The 21,888-nt window shown below is 33.9% G+C and overlaps 1 protein-coding gene across 2 annotated transcripts in view; it reads right to left on the bottom strand.

Moving 5' to 3' along the window:
* Window positions 1-290: 290 nt before the first annotated feature.
* ANTXR2 (ANTXR cell adhesion molecule 2) overlaps window positions 291-21,888 on the bottom strand; it is a 163,502-nt gene continuing 141,904 nt past the window's right edge. The window contains exon 17 of one of the 2 annotated variants that reach the window (XM_023222473.2): window positions 291-3,540. In XM_023222473.2, the coding sequence (XP_023078241.1) occupies window positions 3,502-3,540 (39 nt within the window). In that variant the 3' untranslated portion in view covers window positions 291-3,501. The remainder of the gene's footprint in view (window positions 3,541-21,888) is intronic. The other variant, XM_023222471.3, reaches the window with a different exon arrangement.

The raw sequence follows: 21,888 nt of genomic DNA, 5'->3' as shown, positions 1-21,888 counted from the left end.
TGATGCTACAGAAAATGCTAGTAAAAGCTAACCAACATACAATATATGTATGGAGTAAGAAGTTATAATTCCTTATACTTGTAAATGTGACCTGATTACATTCTGCCTTCTTAAATTTCAAAAATAACATACATAAGCTGGTCTATCAAAATGTTTTAAACACCTAATTATCCACAATATAGAATTTGTTTCAATTTAAAAATAAATAAATGTATCTGCCTCTAAGCAGTAAACAATGGTTAGTGATGCTTAGATAATAAACTTAAGTTCACAGAAACACCCAAATCTTATATCTAGTAAGGATTTACTATAACAAATATTGGATAATTTATTATTTAAATGGTTAGAATAAAGTTCAAGGGAAATATAAGCAACCTTCTTCTTTCTCTAACAATCTGAAATACATGGGGGTTTAAACCTTCTATATTTTTGTCAAAATAGTAATTAACCATAGATGACAGATGCTGCTCCCTAGTCAATGGAGGGTCTCAAATTTTACTCTGCATCTCATTGGGAAGGAAATATAAATTTTTAAAATAGAATTAACTTGGGGAAAGGCATCAGTGCTGCAACTCTTAGCACCAAATGTTTTTTCTTGGAGCACCAAATGCTCTAAGGAAAACATTCCAAGTATCAAAGTTTTCAGATAGATAAATATTTATGGATCAAATCCATAAAGAACAGACATTGTTATGAAATATATATAGATGCCTTCAAAACTTTCTTTCTAGGCAGAGTAGACACATAAGTTAGGAGTCATTTCCCACTTAATTGTTTTTGCAACCTTATGCAACACGAATGGTTTATGTGTAAGACTTATTCCTTTTTACACAGAAAGTAGATCTTGACTGACATGATGTCCAGAAAATCAAACAGAAGCTATTTCTCTATATAAAATATAAAATGTCATTAAATTTATAGAAATGGCTTTATTTTAATCTTTTTTGGTTGAAAAGTATAGGGATTTTTGATCTGGTCTTTTGGTAAGAAAATAAGACTCTTTAAAACAAATTGTTTTCAACTGCTAGTTAGTATAATTGGAGAAAAGCATAAAATAGATCTGGTTGATATCTTTAAGGGCAATGAAATTCCATCGGTCTTTGAACTTTATTAATGGTACTTTTTCGGTCTACATATAGACCATTGCCACTTCCTCTTCATTAAGAGCTCTTGATAGTAGCTGTATAATAATCTATAGGAAGTTATTTTTCCATTTAAAGGCAGAGGTTAATTTACATTGTTCATGCAGCAACATGTAAGTATGCTACATAATTCTAGAGAAATTTAAAGTAGTTACCAAAGAAAGATAGCTTTAGCTTCTGTAGTATTCTCAATGATATTAAAATAGCAATTGGTGTGCACTCATCAGAAATGAAGTGCCCATTTAAGGAAGCTGCATTATTAGGTCTTGTTCCAGATGCACATGCAGAACAAAGGGATATAATAACTCATTGCAGAAAGGGTTGGGTATACTATATCAGGCTTCCAAGTTATACTTGCATATGCAGCTACTGCCAATAGTATCATCTGTGAACATGAGGGACATTTTGGAACTGAGTAGAAATCCAACCCTGAAACTAAGCAGAACAACTGCATATTCAACCCAAGAAGGCATTAGCTTTATGTGAGCTTAAAGAAATGGTAGCACAGGCATAGGTAAAATTTTTATTTATGAATGTGTGGACACATGACTTTGGATCCAGCCAGCCAGTGACATAAATAAACTTGAGCAAAAGTTTCAAGCTAGAGGATATATATGTATAGAAAATTATATGTGTGTGTGTGTGTGTAAGGCCTCTTGGAACAGTGCCACAAACCTGGACACCAACTAACAGAATACTCCCATCCTTTGAAATTTCCATTAAGAGCACAATGAGGGTAATTATACCAGGATGCTCCAATCGCTCTTTCCATCTTGTGCACTCGCATGCCCGCCAAACATGAAATGTTCGCCTTCTCCCTTCCAATGTGATGGTTGTTGAACTTATTTTTAGTGTCATTTGATAAGCCTTTGTGCTCGCAGAGAGACATCCCACTGACCCAGCCACTGGTCATTGTCTATACCAGTTCACATCAAAGCAGGCGCACTTTGTCAGGTTTCCAGTCGAATATCCATTTCGCATCTGAAGTACAGTATCGAAAGTGACTAGATCATTTGAGCTTTTTTCTTCAGCTGCTGCTTTCCTCCCCCACAGTGTTTCTGCTCACGCTAACATAATTTGGCATCGTCAACGTGACACAATGGTGGTTTTTCTAAAAAATTATAATACATACATTGTCAATGTTTTGTGATGGCAATCCTCCTGAAGATTTAATTTGTAAATTGAAGAAAGGAGGTCTTTTTCCTCTACTGAATCATAACCAAGGTAGAGTGCCCCTCAAAATCCAAGTAATGCGCATACAGTAATAGGTCATTCAATGTCAAAAGGCATAAAAAAGATGAGCAAAATCTTCACAGGCTGCTGCTTGCTGTTGCTTTTAATTATATTAATTAAACTTTGAAATTTTCATGCAAAGAGAGTTGCTGGCTTGTGACGCTGAAGAGCCCTTGGAGACTTGACGAAAGAAAAAACCCTGAGCGGAAGCTTTGTGGTTACTGCTTCCTTTAAATTAAAAGCAAAACAAACTTCTAGGTATGTTTATGGCTATTCATGCTTTATGCACTACTAAATCCTAAACACAGGAAAAGGAGGAATCTACCAGTTACAGGGACAAGTTTGCAAAGCACGAGGCCCTTGCACTCCACTCAAGATCTCTGGCTAGAGGCTGTCTTTCTGTGGAATAACGCTCTATTAATTTTCTTGTCCCGAGTGCATAATGAAAGAAAGGTGTCTTCGAAAACTAAAGGGCAAAATCTTGCTTGCTACCAATACCTTGAGGCATCTTGTCTACATTTTGTCATGCGTGTGCACTTTTCAGTGTTAGAATGACAAGATTTTCCAGTCAGAAACTTCCCGTAAGGCACACTGTGATAGGGGACTTGGAAGGATTCTGTGATCTGACATAGCTATAAGGCAATGGACTTCTTTATTTGCTTAGCCTGGTGGGAAATTGTATACTCTGCCTATGGATAAAGATCTTGCCACATAAAAACACAAGTGCCATGTTTCCATGTTAAAAAAACTCCTATCTTCCATCATGGCCAGTTGTTTTGGTATCACCTTCATGTTGTTGCTGTTGTTGCTTTTTCCTCTTCTACACATTCAAACAAACTTTCTTGTACAAACCATAGTCTGCAGGTCAGTGTTCCTCTTTATTTTCAATGTCATAAATCATGAGTTACCACTGAGTTTCATCACCTCCCATGTAGATGGCAGAACAAATGTTTGGAAATGTTTGGTGCAAGCAAAGCAGAAGGCGGAGAAAACATTTCCTGACTGAGAGGAATTAAGCTGCTCTTCCAAAAGCTTCTGAAATGCACTTGATTTTTTCCATTTGGTTGAAAATCAGCTATGTGAAAATGTGCCATCTTCGTACCGTCTTGGTCTTCCTGCTTCCGTTTTACTGAGATGGAACTCGGGAGAAGTTTATGCACCGGCCCTGAGGAAAGAAAGAAGTCCATATTGAAATATTGAAGCCATTATTAAAAAAGCATGAGAACATCTAGTTTTCCTACCATGATATAATAAACGATTACCCAAGGAAAGTAATGTTAACATGAGACATGAAGTCATAATTTTTTTTTCTTGGTTTAAAGCATGATGGTTCATTCAGATCTTTTCCACAGTAAGTTCACCTATAAGATGGTATGGTATAATTAATATGGAAAAAAATTATGGAAATACGATTTTGTTACTATTATCTAAAATACAGCATTACTATCAAGGCCATAAAAATATCAAAGACACAACCCGATATACTTCTTTATGTAATTAATTAAAATGAAAATATTCTCTTATGCAAGCTGGTGCTCCTAAAATGCATACATGAAGATCACATTTAGTAAGCAGTGAGAGACTGAGGATGAGGAATCCCAAAAAAGGGATTGTCATCTCTTTGCAATTCCATTTCATGAAGGGTTTCTGCAAAATCATGTTCATTGTTACTGACCATTTCTCACCACTGCACACCACCATCATGTGTTCATTTCAAATGGTGACTATTTGCACTTACACATTTCCAAAGAGGATTTGCCATTCTAATTTCTTAACACTTCTATGAAAGTTGTGTGGACACACTGTTCCATGTGTATTGTAAATAATCCAGGAAATATTTGAAAACAAGGTTTCCAATGAGTGATAAAAGATACTTTCCTTTTCTCTCTTTGGTATGATACTACTGATCCACTGTACCACCTAAATCATTCCCAGATTCTTCAACCAGCCAAAAGCTAGCATAGTGCTTTCTACGTTAGGGTCAGGATTATCACCCTATTGAGATTTCTGTATTTCTTACAATAGCTGCTCTCAAAGTGTTTTAGATTTTAGAGTGTCTCTTTATTTCCCTCTAAATGTAAGTTTGTTTTTAATATCCAAAACATGATAAAATTCAAAGGCAACAAAACATTGTTGAAAAAGAATGGTTGGAATATAAAAGCAGAATTTTTGTTCATTTTACTCTCAAAAACGACTGCTTAATAAATTTGAAAATTTCAGAAATTAATGAAGAAACAGAAAAGCATAAAAACAAAGCAGAGCTAGGAGTTTCCATTTGTTTTTTCTAAAAGACAAACATTCATCACATTATCTGTCTTTTAAATACTTTTGGAGGCAGCATTATTACTACAATTGCCAATTTATATTACTTACTCTGCGTTAATGTCTACAAATCACATCAGTGCAAAAGGAAGTAGGAAAAAAACAGATAGAGGATCAGATTAAAATGAGGTAAAAATTCCTTACTGATACAGGTCATAGGTCATGTACTCAGACTGTATTTTTGTGTTACCTAGAACTTTCAAACAAGATTTTTAGAGTGCATATTAAGTGAAGAGGTGCTGTTCTCTAGATTAGCTAAGGGAGCTATATATGTTGCCAAAACACAATAAAACAATAAAAGTGTTATTTTCACACACATCAGGTTTCACGGTTAGAAATACTTTTTCAAGAGGGACAGGTAGGAAAATGACATCATACACAAATAATTCAGCCAAAAAAGAAAAGCAGTGCTTCTAAAACACAGTAGTACACATATTCAATAAGAAATAGATTTGAACTATGCAAATTCAACAGTGATGAACATTTAAAATATTCTGGCAATTTTCCAGAATTGAACAAAAATATGAGGAATGATATTATGACAGCAAAGATAAAAATTAATGACATTTTTCTTGTGTATTTGTAGATCAAAAAGTAATAATTTTCTCTCTTCTGTACAATTTTGAAAATAATTGATTATCAATCTCTATTTTCACTTGTGTTTTATCACTTATTAAATGGATATAGATACAAGGATTCTACTGTGACCACTTCTTTTCTATATGCCATATTAACTTTAGTGTGTAATCACTAGTAATGGTTAGTAGATTATTCATTTACTTTAAGCAATTGGATAGTTTAACAAGTGAGATTCACAATCTACTCAAATTCTCAAATTCACTTTAATACGTAAATTACTTCAGAATTAAATTATTTATTTCATTTGATGTGGTTTAATTAAAGATATGGAAACTTGAAGGAAGAAAACTCTGTTGATTTTGACTCTGAGGTCCTTATTACAACTCTTCCAAAGCTTGGTATTAAGTATAAATTATCAGCTGCCAAATGTCTCTAGATTTAAGCACCAAAAAAATAAAGAAAAACCTATTAAATTCAATATACACCTATATGTTTTAACACACACCCGTTAACAAAAACAAGCAAATGCTCTTCTCCCCTTCTGATCATGGACTCAGTGCTTTTTACTTTTATCAACAGTTGATAATGTCTGGGTGTGATTTTATTTTTCAAAAATTTAAACGGAGGTGACTTCGGGAAATCTGTTCAAGAGTCACTGTTAAGCATTTCCCTGTTTTCTCAGTTATGGGGCTCCTTATCCCAAAGATCCCACTGCATCTCCACTATAGCTGTACTACATCATGCCATAATAGTGTGCTCAAATATCTAAAAGGAAAGATAACAATGGTTAAATCTCATTAATCTAAAGATGGAGTATGTCTTCTAGCCTCTGCCACTTCAACTGTGTGACCATGGGTGACTTATTTAACTACTGTGTACCTCAGTTCCTTTATCAGTAAAATGAAGATTAAAAAATGAGCCTATTCTTAAGGCTGTTGTAAAGACTAAATTTGTTAAGCTGTATGAAGCACTGAAAATAGTGCCTGACATACAGCAAACTCTCAGTAAAAACACACATTGTCGGCTGTGTGTAGTGGCTCACGCCTGTAATCCCAACACTTTGGGAGGCCAAGGTGGGCGGATCATGAGGTCAAGAGATCGAGACCATCCTGGCCAACATGGTGAAACCCCATCTCTACTAAAAAACAAAAATTAGCTGGGTGTGGTAGTGCCTGCCTGTAGTCCCAGCTACTCCAGAGGCTGAGGCAGGAGAATCGCTTGAACTCAGGAGGCGGAGGTTGCAGTGAACCGAGATCAACCACTGCACTCCAGCCTAGTGATGGAGTGAGACTCTGTCTCAAAAAAAAAAAAAAACAAAAAAAAAAACAAAAAGAAAAACAAACAAACAAAAAACATATTATTATTATCCATATTCCCTCTATGATGTCATTGCATAGGTCTAATATAGAGCAGACTCAATAATTTTGTACTTAGAAACAAGTGAATGGATGGATGAAGAATGAATGAGTTCACAATCACATAGACCTCCACTGGTGGTGGAGCCAGATCTCAAAAATGAGAAGATAGAATAAGTATGAACCTGAGGGAGAGAAAGAGGATTACCAAGGAGAAAAACAGTGGAAAAGGAGAGAAGAAAATATGGAGAAAATACATGAGAGTAGTACAAAAGAGGAAAGGGTAAGAAAGAAGAATCAAGAAAAATGGAAACTTTTGGCTAGAGGGAAATATTTTATTCATTATTCCATCAGGAATCTTACTTCCAGGCAATTATTTCATATTGGCTGCTGCCATCCGCTTACCAGAAAATTCTAAAAACAAGACAATGCATCCCGGTTGTAAGTGACCATGATTAGATAGCATCGTCCTTCAACTAACCCCAATACTAGCTTACAAAGCACACATTAGTGATAACGCTAATTATGTTTAAGGTCATGGATGTTGGGCTGCCATTTATATTACAGCAAGAAGTCAATGCCAGAACACTGCAGAACAATTTTTATTTGCAGGAAATGGAATATGACAAGGCTTACAAGTCTGTCATATCCTCATGCTTATAATGCCTACACAATAAAGGTATGTTATCAAGGTAGGAAACAAAGCAATATACAATAGCTTGAACATGCAACTCGTCAAAGAACTGTACAGAATGGAAAGTCCCTGATGTTTCTTTTTTTCTGAGACTATTTCACTTTTATAACAACTAATACAAGTGCTAAAAATAACAAGTTAACTAAATGGTTTAATGAGAAACTATTAAATTTAAGCTAAATATATAGAAGAATACATATAGACCTATATTTATTATAATTTTAATACTTTATTCCCTAGATAGAGGCTAATACTAGTATCAGGTGACAGGATTACACAGTCTCTAAAATAAACCATCCTAACATTTTAATATGCCAAAATAGAGGAACATAAGATTTCCACGAGCAAGAGTTAAAATGAATGAATGTATAATATTATGCCTGTATTTCACAAAGTAATTCGATAAACTGGAACTCAGGTGCCATAAGTGTTTAGAGAATAATATAACATGCAATATATGTTATTATATGAAGAAAATACTAATTTTCTCTATTTTCTGAAAATTTAATTAAATATTCTTTCTAAACAATTTTCTTGATTTAAAATCATGCCCTAATCATGCATGTAAATCATGAGTAAAATCTAAATATAATATTATTGTAATGCTTTAGGTAGCACCCACACTACTTACTCAATTAGGCAATCAATACAACCAATTTGAATTTGATATCATGCCTTATAAATCACTGAATCATAAACTTTAACAATAACAACATTTAGTCAAAATAAAATTGAATTAAAATAGTATTTGCATTAGTTTAAAATGAACTATAAATATATTACCTTATTTTGGTTTGGGAATATAATACTCTTTGGATTCGATAAAATCATTCTTAAATTTATTAATTTTGCATGACAAAAATTTAGAAGTAGAATTTATTAAGTATTTATAAAAATTAAGGTTTGGGAGAATAAAGATAATTTTATCACTGACTTTATGCTACAGCAAAATACATTTAAAGTACATTAATTTAGAAATCATAGTTATTCAGATATTATGTTGTAGTTGACCTTTCTCTATATATTACAGAATTAGGCAAATTAATCTAAATAAGATTACTCTGGGTATGTTTACCAACTTAAAATTTGTATAGCATATAAGAAGTGCATTTATATATTAATAATTGAATCATTAAATTATGATCTTTTTATGGCAACATTTTATTTGCCTAATAGAAATTACGACTTTAAAGAAATAAAACTGCCTCCCTTCTAAAGAATACTGTTTTATGCAAACTTATATTGAAAATGTTACATAATTAGTGAGTTTCTGTGGCAAGAAAAGAACTCTTGTGCATTACTAGTGGAAATTAAAATTGTCAAAAACTATATGATAAGCAAAGTATAGAAAAAATGGTCTTTAAAAACTTACATTCTTTGACTCAGTAATTTCACTTTAGGAATCTAACCTAATAAAATAGCTAGACTGAGATTTCAAATATTTACTATAGGATTTTTATATAGTCAAAAATATACTCAATTTGTATTTATTTCTGCCCAACAATCAGAGACTAGTTGAATAAATTCAGATTCATCTATTTTACTCTATTATGTACCCATTAAAATAAGGAAACTTTCTAAAGATGAAAAAATGGTAACTAAAAATATGATATGATTGTAATTATGCAGAGACTTTAATAGACAATACACCAGCATGCTGCAGGTAATGGGACAGCATATGACTTCTTGCATTCTATGTTTTACCTTTTCTGCATATTCAAATATTTGCTAACTTAAAACGTAACATTAGTTTTCAGAGTGAATTCATTCAGCAAACATGCAATCATTTTTTAACATCTATATTTATGTTTTTAAAAGTCAGCCCAAGAACTTACTAACTACTCACTCACTGGAATCACCACCAACTTCCAGCTATGCCAAAGCTTTTCAGCACTGTATGTGCCCATAAGTTAACTCTTTTACTCATCTTTGGGTTGTATTTTACAATTACTATCCTGGTATACCCACTGTAATGCAATTCGACTTCAGAGCACATTTATAGGGTAGAAAATTTATTAATAAATCTTATATCAGCATTTTCTTCTTATCACACAAAATTATAAGAGTTTCAATAAAATGCCTGTTAAAGCATTTGGCAAGGTCACAACTGGCTAATTGTTATAAATGTTTTTGTGTGTGTGTGTATAAGTGCACGTCAGCACACAGGTACAACCTACCTTATGCCCTGTGCATGCTGGAGTTCCTTACATTGAAATAAATATAAGAGACGCTCTTTAATTTTCACACCACATCAAACTTTTAACCACATACCCAATATCTAGGGCATATAATTTCTCTATGCAATTAACATTATAGAATATTTATACCTCAGGTATTTATCTGTGATAATGTTAGAATCCTTTCTCTCCCTATCAGTTGGCAAAACTACTCTCAATTGACTCTAAGTGGAATGCTAGCCATTTATTTCTCTAGGTCAATGGTTTTTTCACTGTGTAATCCATGAAGTCCTGTGGCTTTTCTACAAGGTGCCTCAGAGGTCACTGTGGCTGGGCAGTGCATGAGAAGGGAACAAGCAGGCACAACTGCAGGCCTCTCAAATCTAATGCTCCACTCTCATCTATCTTTTAAAATTGCAATTCAGTATAAGACTTTTGTCTGTGCTAAAAATGTAGTTTGATAACTAATAGTCCAGATATTTTCACACCTGTGATCAAGTCAGATCACTAGTAAACTATCTGTATATATAGACTTGATTTCTTTTCTTTAGATCTCATAGATCTACATAAACAATATAGCATTCTCTCTCTCTTTGGTTATATGAAGAGCCCTATGAATTCTGGTCATATGAAGAGAATTATTATTTTGGAAAATTGCTATTAAGGATACTGATATTAAGGGAACAATTCTCCTTGGTGTTTAGAGCTAGGAAAAAGTTTGTCAATTCTGGTAAGCTCATACGTTTCCCTTTTAATATATAATGGCAACTATACAACTTAACGTCTTTCTCTTTATGTCTTGGCTTTTAGGAAGCTCAGATTTATAAGATGTCCTAAAAGCAATTGCTAGCCTTAGTGTACATTTTCTGTTATAACTATATCTTGACATTGGCTTATTATTATTTCCCTATTTTTATTCTTCTGAGGTTTGACTGTATTTTTTTTTCTCAATACTTCTTTAGAAGTAGACTAGGTACAAGCAAATGCCAACTAATAAAGGTTTCTTTCTTGATTCTTAACCTTCTCAGTCCTGGAGAATATCTGAACCCCTCTTAACCTCTACAATCCTCCAATAAAGAATGGCCTAAACCTGTACCTTATGCAAAAAGACCATATGCTTTCTATGTTGCTTTTTCTTATTCTCTTAGGGTTTAATGAGGTAGTCTGTGGATAGATGATGTCAAATTATCATTAATTTGAACTTAACCTGAATTAAGTTGAAAAATTAATATGAATTTGAAGTTTATAGAAGCAAGCATGGTGAAACTGTACTATTCTTCACATAATCCCAAAGTTCTTCTATGATAATACATCTGTCTAAAGACTGAAAACTTCATTTTCTTTGCGTGCTAGGCCAAAGTAAGCACAATACAATTCTTTACAAATTGGAATGTATTAACAGTTTCAATTCATCACAAAGACTACAGTTCTCTGTGGAAGCTTTATTCTATTACAAACTTTTCTTCTGTATAAGAAGAAACAGAATGTACCAAGGATATGACACAAACAAAAGTCTGATCATAATAAATGTTAAACTCATAATCAGAACCTTTAACTTCACTCAAATAATTTTCAGGCAATGATTAGTGTATCTTAGAGTGAGAAGCTTATTGACATTTTCCCAGAAATCATTGCTGGCAAAACCTTCTCATGAGCCTCATAGTAAGTAAGAAAGGAAAGGAGATGCCCTGAAAAAAAAAAGTCTGATATTGCATTACTACTGTGCAGTTAAATAAACCAAGAAGTGAAAATATGACAAAAGTAGGAACTGACATATTTGCTGTTGCCTAGGTATAGAGACCCCAACTCCACTGCAATATTTAAAACTGACTTCACTGTCTCATTTTCACCGTAGCTGGTAATAGCAGCATTAACCAGAGCAAGTGCCATGTCTCCCATCTCTTGAGCATTAAAATTCCACTGGCATTAACGCTTGTGAGCTCCTTTACTAGCTATCTGCACAGGATGTATTTCACTGCTATAACTGTTATAGTATTATGCTCACCTCATAAATATCCATTGACAAGCTGAAGCAAACAACTGCACTTTAGTTTAGACTTTTCAAACACAGATAGTTGATTTATTTATACATGACTTCTAAAAAAAGCTTACTAAACCTTCATGTTTCGTACGACAGTAAAGAGTGTTTCAAATTTAAAATTGTATACAAAGCATCCATACACATAGACAGAGACAAATCAAGAGGTCCAGGAAATCACTGATATAAGGAGAGACTTGAGAACACAATAGGCATTTTGAGCAGAGATTTTCTATAGCAAATGGAGATACAAGACTGAAGAAAAGGCATATAGTATCACATCTTTCTCTCTGTCTCTGTCTCTCTCTCTCCATACATATATATATATAAAGAATCTGCGCTATCCTTTGCTCTAAATAAAACTGCAAAATTTTGAGCTGAAATATAAGTTCCACATACTCTTTTCTAATGGAAGCTCAACCTATAAATGTCCAATTTTACAGTAGAGACCACGCACCATATGGATATTCAGTAGATGTCATGAAGAGAAGTTCTGAGTTTGGCTGAAAAATTTACCTTTAAATGTTTTTTGTTCAATCTCTTTAAACTGTCATGGCACCTGCAAAATTTTAGTGACTGTATACATATGGTCAATATTTATTTTGCAAACATCTATGTTTTTAAATGTTTGTTGAAATTCAAGCATACAGTTGGCAGTTAATGATACACCTAAATCACACCTCATAAGATGAAATAGATGCTTCCAAATTATTAATTGCAAGTAAGATACATATCTAGATGTAGACATAGATATCTATAAAAATCTTTGTTGGAAATACCTTCTTTTCTTTTTTTCTTTCTTTTTTTTTTTTTTTTTTTGTGATGGAGTCTCCTCTGTCGCCCAGGCTGGAGTGCAGTGGAGCAATCTCAGCTCACTGCAAGCTCTGCCTCCAGGGTTCACGCCATTCTCTTGCCTCAGCCTCCCGAGTAGCTGGGACTACAGGCGCTCACCACTGCACCCGGTTAATTTTTAGTAGAGACAGGGTTTCACCATGGTCTCGATCTCCTGACCTTGTGATCCACCCGCCTCGGCCTCCCAAAGTGCTGGGATTACAGACGTGAGCCACTGTGCCCAGCCAGAAATACCTTCTTCTGTGCTTGCTAATAAGTCAAAATGGGAGGTAGATGCCCCAAAAGTATTATTAAAGAGATGTAGACATAATCAGGACAGAATTCTGTATACTTTTTTAGTTGCTTAACATTTATTTTGTGAGGCACATAATAGATCATGTAGAAATTATTTTCTGCTTTCTAACCTCAATTAGAATACAGATCATTTCATAGATCTTAAATCAATAGTAAAAAAAATTATTCATAATACAATCTTAAAGCAATAAAAACCAGAAAGCAATATATGCATATTGTAGCATTACTGGTGTTAACAAAAGATTGAAAATGATCCAAATGTCCATCAGTAAGAGACAAGTTGAATAAACTAAGATACAGATAGAAAATGGAATGCTATAAATAATATACATCTGTTAGAAAGAATGAGGAAAATTTCTATATACCATCATGGAGTGATGGACAGGATTTCTGAAGGGGGTTAAAATGAAGGAGCATATAGTATACATACTATAGCATCTTTTATATTACAAAAAAAGAAAAATACATTGGCATTAATATGGAACTCTCTTTAATTTTTAAAGAGAAAGAAAAAATAATTCATTTGAAAATAAAATTGGTTAGCAACAGGTGGGAGGTACAGAGTAGACTGAATAAGAATGTAAATAAGATAAATTTCAATATATCTTGTTATATGCTATTAAATACAAACATGTAAATGTTTGACTTTTGAAAAACAGTTAAACAATAAAAAGAAATTCCAACAAATTAAAATAACCTTCACTAAGTGCAAGACAGAGGCCTGCCAAAAGCATAGAACATGGCAGGAAGGCTGGTGTGGAGAGGTCCTATCACAGTATCTGAGACTTTCCTTGGGAGCAAAAAAGTAGTCAACTGAAGGCTGGGAGAAAGACAAGAAGGTAGAGAAATATTTCCTTCTCCAAAGGCACATGGAGCCTTCCCCAAGGGAATAGAAGCAGCCCACTGAAGGTTTGGAACATGGCAAGAGGAAAGAAAAAAATACATAGCCCTGAGGGACCCAGAGCCTTCCCCAGCCACAAGGTAGCAGCCTGCTGAAACCTGGAAGCAAAACTGAGAAATATCCCACCGAAATTGATGGGGCCCTTTCAGATTGCAAGAAGTTGGCCAGTCCAAGTCTGCAGGCAGAAAAATCAGCTTGAAAATGGGTCTTCCAAGGTACAGAAAGTTTGGCCAGGTAAGGGAATTGTGGCAGTTAGAGAGAAAAGAGACCTCTGCTGCAACTTTAGAAGCTTGCAGATGAACTATAATGGAAAAAGACAGAGAGAGATCACTCTCTACTGAAGGGAAATCCTTAATCCTATCCTCAAATTCATGAAAGCTACTAGTGAACTAAAAATAAGTAAGAGTAAAACTTAACTACAGATTAGCAACATGACAAAGGAGGTGGTATGTACTTTTCTAAGGGTAAATGTTACCTAGATGGGTCTCTTTTTTAATTCCCAATATCTAGCATAAAATTACAAATTGCAGTACACACAAAGAAGCATAAAAGTATGACTCATAGTCAATGAAAACACAGAGAATATAGGCAAATCTACAGATGGTTTAGATGTTGCAGTTAATAGACATGGACTTGAAATAGCTATGATAAAAATATTAAAAGATTTGACAAAAAAGGTAGATAACATGCATAAAGATATTGGGAATATCAGAAGAAATGGAAACTATAAATAAGAAACTGTAATAATAGGATACCAAAACTGAAGAGAAAATATACTATATCAGAAATATAGAATGTATTTGGTGTTAAAGTAGAATGGACACAGCAGAAGAAACACTCACTGAATTTGAAGGTAGGAGAATAGATAATGTTCAAATTAAAAAATAAAGAAAAAAATAACTAAGGAGAATCTGAGCCCTATGGGACAATATCCAATGGTTTGTCATATAAGTAATGCATCCCATAAGGAGAGGACAAAAAATGGGGCCAAAAATTGACTTAAAAAATAAATGCTCAGAACTTCCTAGAATTGATGGAAGACACAAACTTACAGATCAAAGAAACTCAGTTAACCCTGAGAAGGATAAATACATAGAAACGCAGGGAATATAGAGTTAAACTTCTGAAAACCAAGAATATCATGAAAGCATAACTTTTTCCCTTTCCCCTTCCCCACAATAAGATACAGAGAATGGTGATAAGCATGACAGTTGACTTTTTATTAGAAACAATGGAGGACAAGAGGCTATGGAACTCTCTAAAATAGTAAATGGGGAAAAATGTCAATTAAAATGTCTACATTCAGAGAAAATACTCTTTAAAAATGTGGGAAAAATAAAGACATTCTCAGACAAACAAAATCTGAGATCATTTATCCACAATAGCTTTTAACAAGTGCAAAAAGTTCTTGAGACTGAAGAAAAAAGACACTATGGGGATGGAAGCTCAGGTTTGCAGGAAGAAATACAGAAACAGAACAGTAAATATGTGACTAAATATACAAGTAATATAAATAAAGAAAATAAATTTTTATGACACTATTACTTAAAGGAATAAATAAGATAATGAATTCATAACATATGTAGTAGTAGAATACATGACAAGAGCATAAGGAACAGAAAGAAAAAAATGGAAGTTATACCCCTGCAATGTTTGCATATTGTTTTTTAACTATTTTAATATTATTTGATGTTATACTGAAAGTTAAAGCATATTGTTATTTCCAGAGCAATCAATGAAAAACAAGACAGAGAAATGGCTATAAAGATAACAGGAGATAGGACATAGAAGAAAAAAAATTAATGTTAATTAATCTAAAAGATGAAAAGGAGCAACAGAAGACAAAAGAATGGATATGGCAAATAGAAATCAAATACAGTAAACTTAAGAACTGGAACAAATAAACTGGACACAAGACCACATACGGAAAATAAATATTTCAAGTGACTTAATGCAGTATTTTGCCTGTATAGCCACATGAGAATATGACCTAAGGATAAACAGAGAAGCAAATAAATGTTTCATTTAATTCACCAGTCTTAATTTTACTGATATTTATTATTAATTCATACTTATATAATGTGATGGTTAATATTGAGTGTCAACTTAATTGGATTGAAGGATACAAAGTATTGTTCCTGGGTGTGTCTTCAAAGGTGTTGCCAAAGGAGATTAACATTTGAGTCAGTGGACTTGGAAAGGCAGACCTACCCTCAATCTGGGTTGGTACCATCTAATCAGCTGCCAGCACGGTCAGGGTAAAAGCAAGCAGAAGGACATGGAAAGACTAGACTGGCTTAGTCTTCTGGCCTACATCTTTCTCCCATGCTGGATGCTTCCTGCCCTTGAACATCAGACTCCAAGTTCTTCAGCTTTTGGACTCTTGAACCTTTGACCACAAACTGAAGGCTGCACTGTCAGCTTCTCCACTTTTGAGGTTTTGGGACTTGGGCTGGCTTCTTTGCTCCTCAGTTTGCAGATGGCCTACTGTGGGACCTTACCTTGTGTTCATGTGAGTCAATACTCCTTAATAAACTACCTTTTATATATACATCTATCCTATTAGTTCTGTCCCTCTAGAGAATCCTAATACATATAATATATATAAACAATAGGGCAGATAAGTAATTACATTAATATGGTTAAGACTAAGATTTTTCATGTTGGAGAAAACAGATGTAAGTATAAATTCAAAAACATTCAGTAAAATCCTTTAATGCTAAGCTGCAATTGTAAATACACTATTAACTCACCATTTTTTTCCCCAAAACTACTGTATTTCCTAGTTCTGCCTGCTGAAAACGCCTAAAAGCAATGACAGTAAAAATGAGCACCCCTAGTACTCAAAATGTTTTCTCTAAATACCATTACCTACTAAAAACAAATCTAGGACTCCTTCGAGTTGAATCATTGATTCCAGTTTTGGAATAGAAAATGTAAAAGATGCGTCTGGGACGTATTATGCCAAAATAAAAGAAATTAATCAGACTAATGGCTTCATGTCAAAAATATATAGCAATCAATATGATGGATCAGGCTTTTACTACCTGCCTCCTCTGATCAATCTTGGTATCATTAAACATGTAACATCTTATGTGATGCAATATAAAGTACATAGCACCACCTATGAATAATCTATGCCAAAATTAAAAGGCGAATCTGAATCAGAGGGTACAGAATATCAGTGTATACGTGTGTTGGGGATGAGTGCAGGAGAAGTTGCAATTTTATAAAAAGTATACAGGTGGTAGAGAAACCATCAAGTGCAAAGGCTGTGGGGAAAAATGTCTTTGTCATATCTGTGGAAAAGGCAAACAGATAACGTGGCAGGAACACAGCGAGCAATGGAGAAAGTAGAAGATGAGGTCAAACAGAAGGCAGACATCTTACTATACAAAGTCAGGTAGCAGTCACTTATAAATCTTCTTTATCTAAAGCACATTACTAATTATACAAAATTAACATCTAGATCCATTCTCGTCTCTTTTACTGCAGATGGAGGTAAGATAAGTGACTTGTGTTTCAAATTCTTAAGATTCACATGTACAAAGCACAAAACAAGCAAAAAACACCCATCAGACAATATCAGACTAAAGAATCCAAACCACAATCTTTATGTCAAATAATGGCTAATTGCAAACAAAATCTGTATTTGAATCATGCATTTAGAAAAAAATCCAAATGAAAGGCATATTACATCACTACCAGGTGGGAAATAGAATAAATTAGTTTGCTTAGAGTGGAAGAATGTTAGTATGAAAATAGTAATTTTTTGCTAGAGTATTTGTAGACTCAAAATTTTTAACCTCACTTGTTAACACCACACAGCAAAAAGTTTACGTGCAACTCATGTATTTCTTCTTAGAAAATTAGGCATTAAGATAATTCATTTGCATTATCAAGTTGCTCTTGGCATATTTAAAGAGAAATTCTGTATGTTTATATATCAACACTGAAAAATATTTATTGAGGTTTTCCTAATGTATATGGCTCTAGTGATGCAATGATTTATTCCTACCTTAGTTAGGTTTCTAAGAATTAAATCCTCACTTTTAGGGCTCTAAAACAATGTATATTGTCCTAGTCAAAAATTTGATAACTAAAAGCCTCTACTGGATTCATATAGATTTTCATTAGCTGTCTCTACTTAAAAATGTCCATAGCTCTTTGAGTCGTTTTGCCAAACAGCTAAATTCCTATGCAATTTGAGACTAACTGATTTAGTACAAATATTAGAAAACTTCACTTTAAGTTTCTGAACTGATACTTTATGGATAAGACTTTGCAGAAATGTATAGTTTTTAAAGCTTTATTTTGAAGGGCAATTATGAATTACTTTCTGAAAGCTTACAAATAAAAATTTTTTATTAAAAATCTGCCTAAATCTTTAACTGAAAACCTAGTTACTGTGATGCTGTTTTTTTTTTTTTTTTTTTTTTTTCACCACAGCAAGTGTTTAGTGAACACATTCCACATATTTATTTCTAATTGAAGAGGTGTGTACATATATTCAATTTTTGGACGATTGATTTATGCCTTAGGTATTTTTATTATATTTCAGAAAAACAATTTTAAACAATCACTTAGGTCATTTATTACATCTAATAATAAGATGTAATAAATCCCAAATCACTATTTAATTTTGAATAGTTATTACAGATATATGACATAAAATGATGTATATGTTTTAATAACATAAAAGTAATATGGGCTTGGCGCAGTGGCTCATGCCTGTAATCCCAGCACTTTGGGAGGCCGAGGTGGGCGGATCACGAGGTCAGGAGATCGAGACCATCCTGGCTAACACGGTGAAACCCTGTCTCTACTAAAAATAGAAAAAAAATTAGCCAGGTGCGGTGGCGGGCGCCTGTAGTCCCAGCTACTCCGGAGGCTGAGGCAGGAGAATGGCGTAAACCCGGGAGGCGGAGCTTGCAGTGAGCCGAGATCGCACCACTGTACTCCAGCCTGGGCGGCAGAGCAAGACTCCGTCTCAAAAAGACAAAAAAAAAAAAAAAGTAATGTGGATTAAAACTCTGCACACTATACTTCCACATTCTAAACTGCTAGAGCAGCAGACAAATGACATTTCCTGCTAAACTTATGCCATGCAGAGCAAAACTTCTAGGAAACTTGAAATTGTATACACTAAAATTAGGCTGATAACAGCATGAAATCCCTGCTTTTATGTGCAGATGCAAGTCTAAACAAGTCTTTCATTCATAGCCACAGGGATTTATATTGTAAACATAGATGCCACTGTGACCCAGATGTCATTTCATTGATCAATGAATATACAATGGCATTTAATGGTCATTCCTTGCTCACAGTTTGTAAAGAAACTAAACGCACATCAATTTTGTCCTTAATGAATACAGGCATTCCTAGTCTAAACAACTTATATCAACTAACATGAGTAAGTCTTAAAATAATTATGGAAATATTAAACCACCTCTAGAGATATAATTAATCCCATTGAAATGAAAAATGTAAGCTTCCAAAGTTTAAACATTTAACAAATACAAGCATACAGATACATTCAAATAAGTAGAGACATAATTATGATAGTGTTTCAAAATACTAATTGACTAAAAACTAATATGTATTAAGTTACCTTTATGTGCAAAGAACAGTTTGCTTCTTGATCCAGTGAACTAAAGAATGCTGAAGACATATACAAGTAATAACTCAACATAAATCCAAGAACATGAAACTGAAATTTAGGTCTACCTACAAGTCAAATATTGGGTCTAGAGCTGATGCAGATACGCAGGTAACACAGACATATAGAGACAGAGATACAAATATAAGGTTAGTTGCAAAAAATTATAAGCCAAAATGGCTTTCTAAAACAAAAAGAATATAATTAACCTGTTATCTTAGATAAATCAAACAATATAATTAGACTTTGGATAACAGCAAAGTTGATTCAGTGTTAATAACACTTCTAATTTTTTAACAAACAAATCTAATTTGTTTAACATCCGTCTTCTTTTCCCAGATTGTAAGCTCCCTGTTTCTTTTTCACTATCATTACAAGTGCTTAAAACAGTGCTCACCCTATAGGATGAGTGCTTAAAAATATTAGCTGAATATTCGATCACTACTGGGCTTGAAATATTAAATTTGATGTAGGTAGTCAATAGCTATCCAAAGCATATAATTGATATTGCATCTGTATGAATATTGAAAGTTTCAGTGCAATAATACAATGACTAGCAAGCCATAAAACAAAATACAATGGTCGACTTGTCTAGAAATACAAACACGAAACTATAAAATATTTCAGTTTTTGCTAACTGACGTGTAACGAAACAATAGTGGTAAACATTCCACAGGCAAAAGTCTTCCTGGCTTATGTAGTCACGTGAGTATTCAAGTAGGCCTAGATGTCCTGTTTCCTGTATGTGTAGCCCAGTAATTAATAGGGAAGTGGCTGAACTGCAGGAGCAAGTGTTCTAAACCAGGAAACAAGTAGGCATCAGAGAGGGGCTGACCTTGGCATCAGTTCCAAGGAGAAAGCAGATGGTAGGAAGTGGGGTCTGTTTCATGCTGCAGCTACCAAGAGACAGAAAAGATGGGGATGAAATATATATTCTAAGGCCATTGTGAGTCTTAGACCGAAATACAACACACACTTTGACAAGCAAAAGTGGTCATTACCACATGTACACGTATCATGAAGTAGTGAAAGTCTTTATATCAGTGCACAGTTAACTGATTTCATAGGTATTTATTTTCCTTTATGCCTCTGTTATTCCCTGTCAAATAAATAAATATTTGAAGAAGAGGCATGGTTTTTCTTCACACAAGTGGCAGAGCACATGCGCTGTCTCTATCTGTGTTGATACAACTCCAGACACCAAGTCATGCATCAGGGAGGAATCCTTCTGAATTTATGGATTATTAACATTATTAAATTTGGAAAAGAAAGCATAATTCATGAAGATTTCCAAAAACACACACATATATTGTTTTAATTGTAGATTTGGGGAGTACATGTGCAGGTTTGTTATATGGGTGTATTGCATAATGCTGGGGTTTGGGCTTCTAGTGAACCCATCACCAAATAGTGAACATAGTACTCAACAGGTAGTTTTTCCAACCTTTTCCCTCCTCTCTCCCTCTTTTCTTTTAGAGTCCTCAGTGTCTGTTATTTCCATCTCTATGTCCATGCCCAAATACATATTTTTTTAAACGCTCTCAAAATTGACAGCATTTGCTGATGAGTGTAAAAGTTTAAGTACTGGGTACTTCATCAACAAGTAAAGATTTGGAATTTTTAAAGAGTTAAAAACATTCTTTAAAATAATGAAAAAGGCCAGGTGCAAAGTGACTCAAGCCTGTAATTCCAGAATTTTGGGAGGCCTAGGCAGGAGGACTGCTTGAAACCAGAAGTCTGAGGCTGCAGTGAGCTATGATCACACCACTGCACTACAGCCTGGGCGATAGAGCGAAACCCTGTGTTTAAAATAAATAAATAAATAGAAATGAAACATAACTTGATAAACCAATTTCAATTACTATAGCACTTCTAAAGTTCATGAAAAAGTTCTCAATCTCTAATGCATTATCAGAGTTGTTCTTCTTTTGGCAAGAGATTATTAGAAAAATTATTAACTCCATGGCAGGACTAGAACACGGAGATTCTTTAGCATTGGGAACATGAAAATATAGAAAACTGCAACTACAAAAAATCTAGTGTTCACAAAGCTTACTTCCTTTAAATTTAGTCTCTGCTATAATTTTTAAGTGAACAACTAAAATTCTATTTCAAAATCTTTTCACTTGAAAATACATCTTTGGTGACTGAAACAAACAAAAAAGCTCCTTATATTCATGTATCAGTACAATACCATAACAAAAATTGTGCTGAACTGTCACACTCTCACCTAACATCCTATCATTACAGATAGAAAAGCTATATGAGATGACAATGTAACATTTTGTTTGAATGGCATCCCTGAGAAAAATGCAACCACAGCAGCACAATTTTTAGATGTAAACGTGAAAGATGGTTCATTCTAAATACATATCATTGTATTTTTTCATCAAAGTCAACACCAATCTTTTGAACTTAGAGAAGGCTGAATGAATAAAATATTCTTGTGCTGGCAAACCCCAAACCTGGACAACTGTATCAACATTTTTATTTAGTTTCTTCTGACAACATCAATGCACCTTGCAAAAAGCAAGCCAGCTGTTTTTTTATTTGGTGCTATTAGAAGTCTGTTTTACAGACTTAAATTATAGTCACTCTTTCTTTCTTTCTTTCTTTCTTTCTTTCTTTCTTTCTTTCTTTCT

Source organism: Piliocolobus tephrosceles, chromosome 3 (genome assembly GCF_002776525.5).
Source record: "Piliocolobus tephrosceles isolate RC106 chromosome 3, ASM277652v3, whole genome shotgun sequence".
In the NCBI taxonomy this organism is placed as follows: domain Eukaryota; kingdom Metazoa; phylum Chordata; class Mammalia; order Primates; family Cercopithecidae; genus Piliocolobus; species Piliocolobus tephrosceles.
The sequence above is the reverse complement of the archived record's forward strand: the minus strand, read 5'-3'. Positions and strand labels throughout refer to the sequence as shown.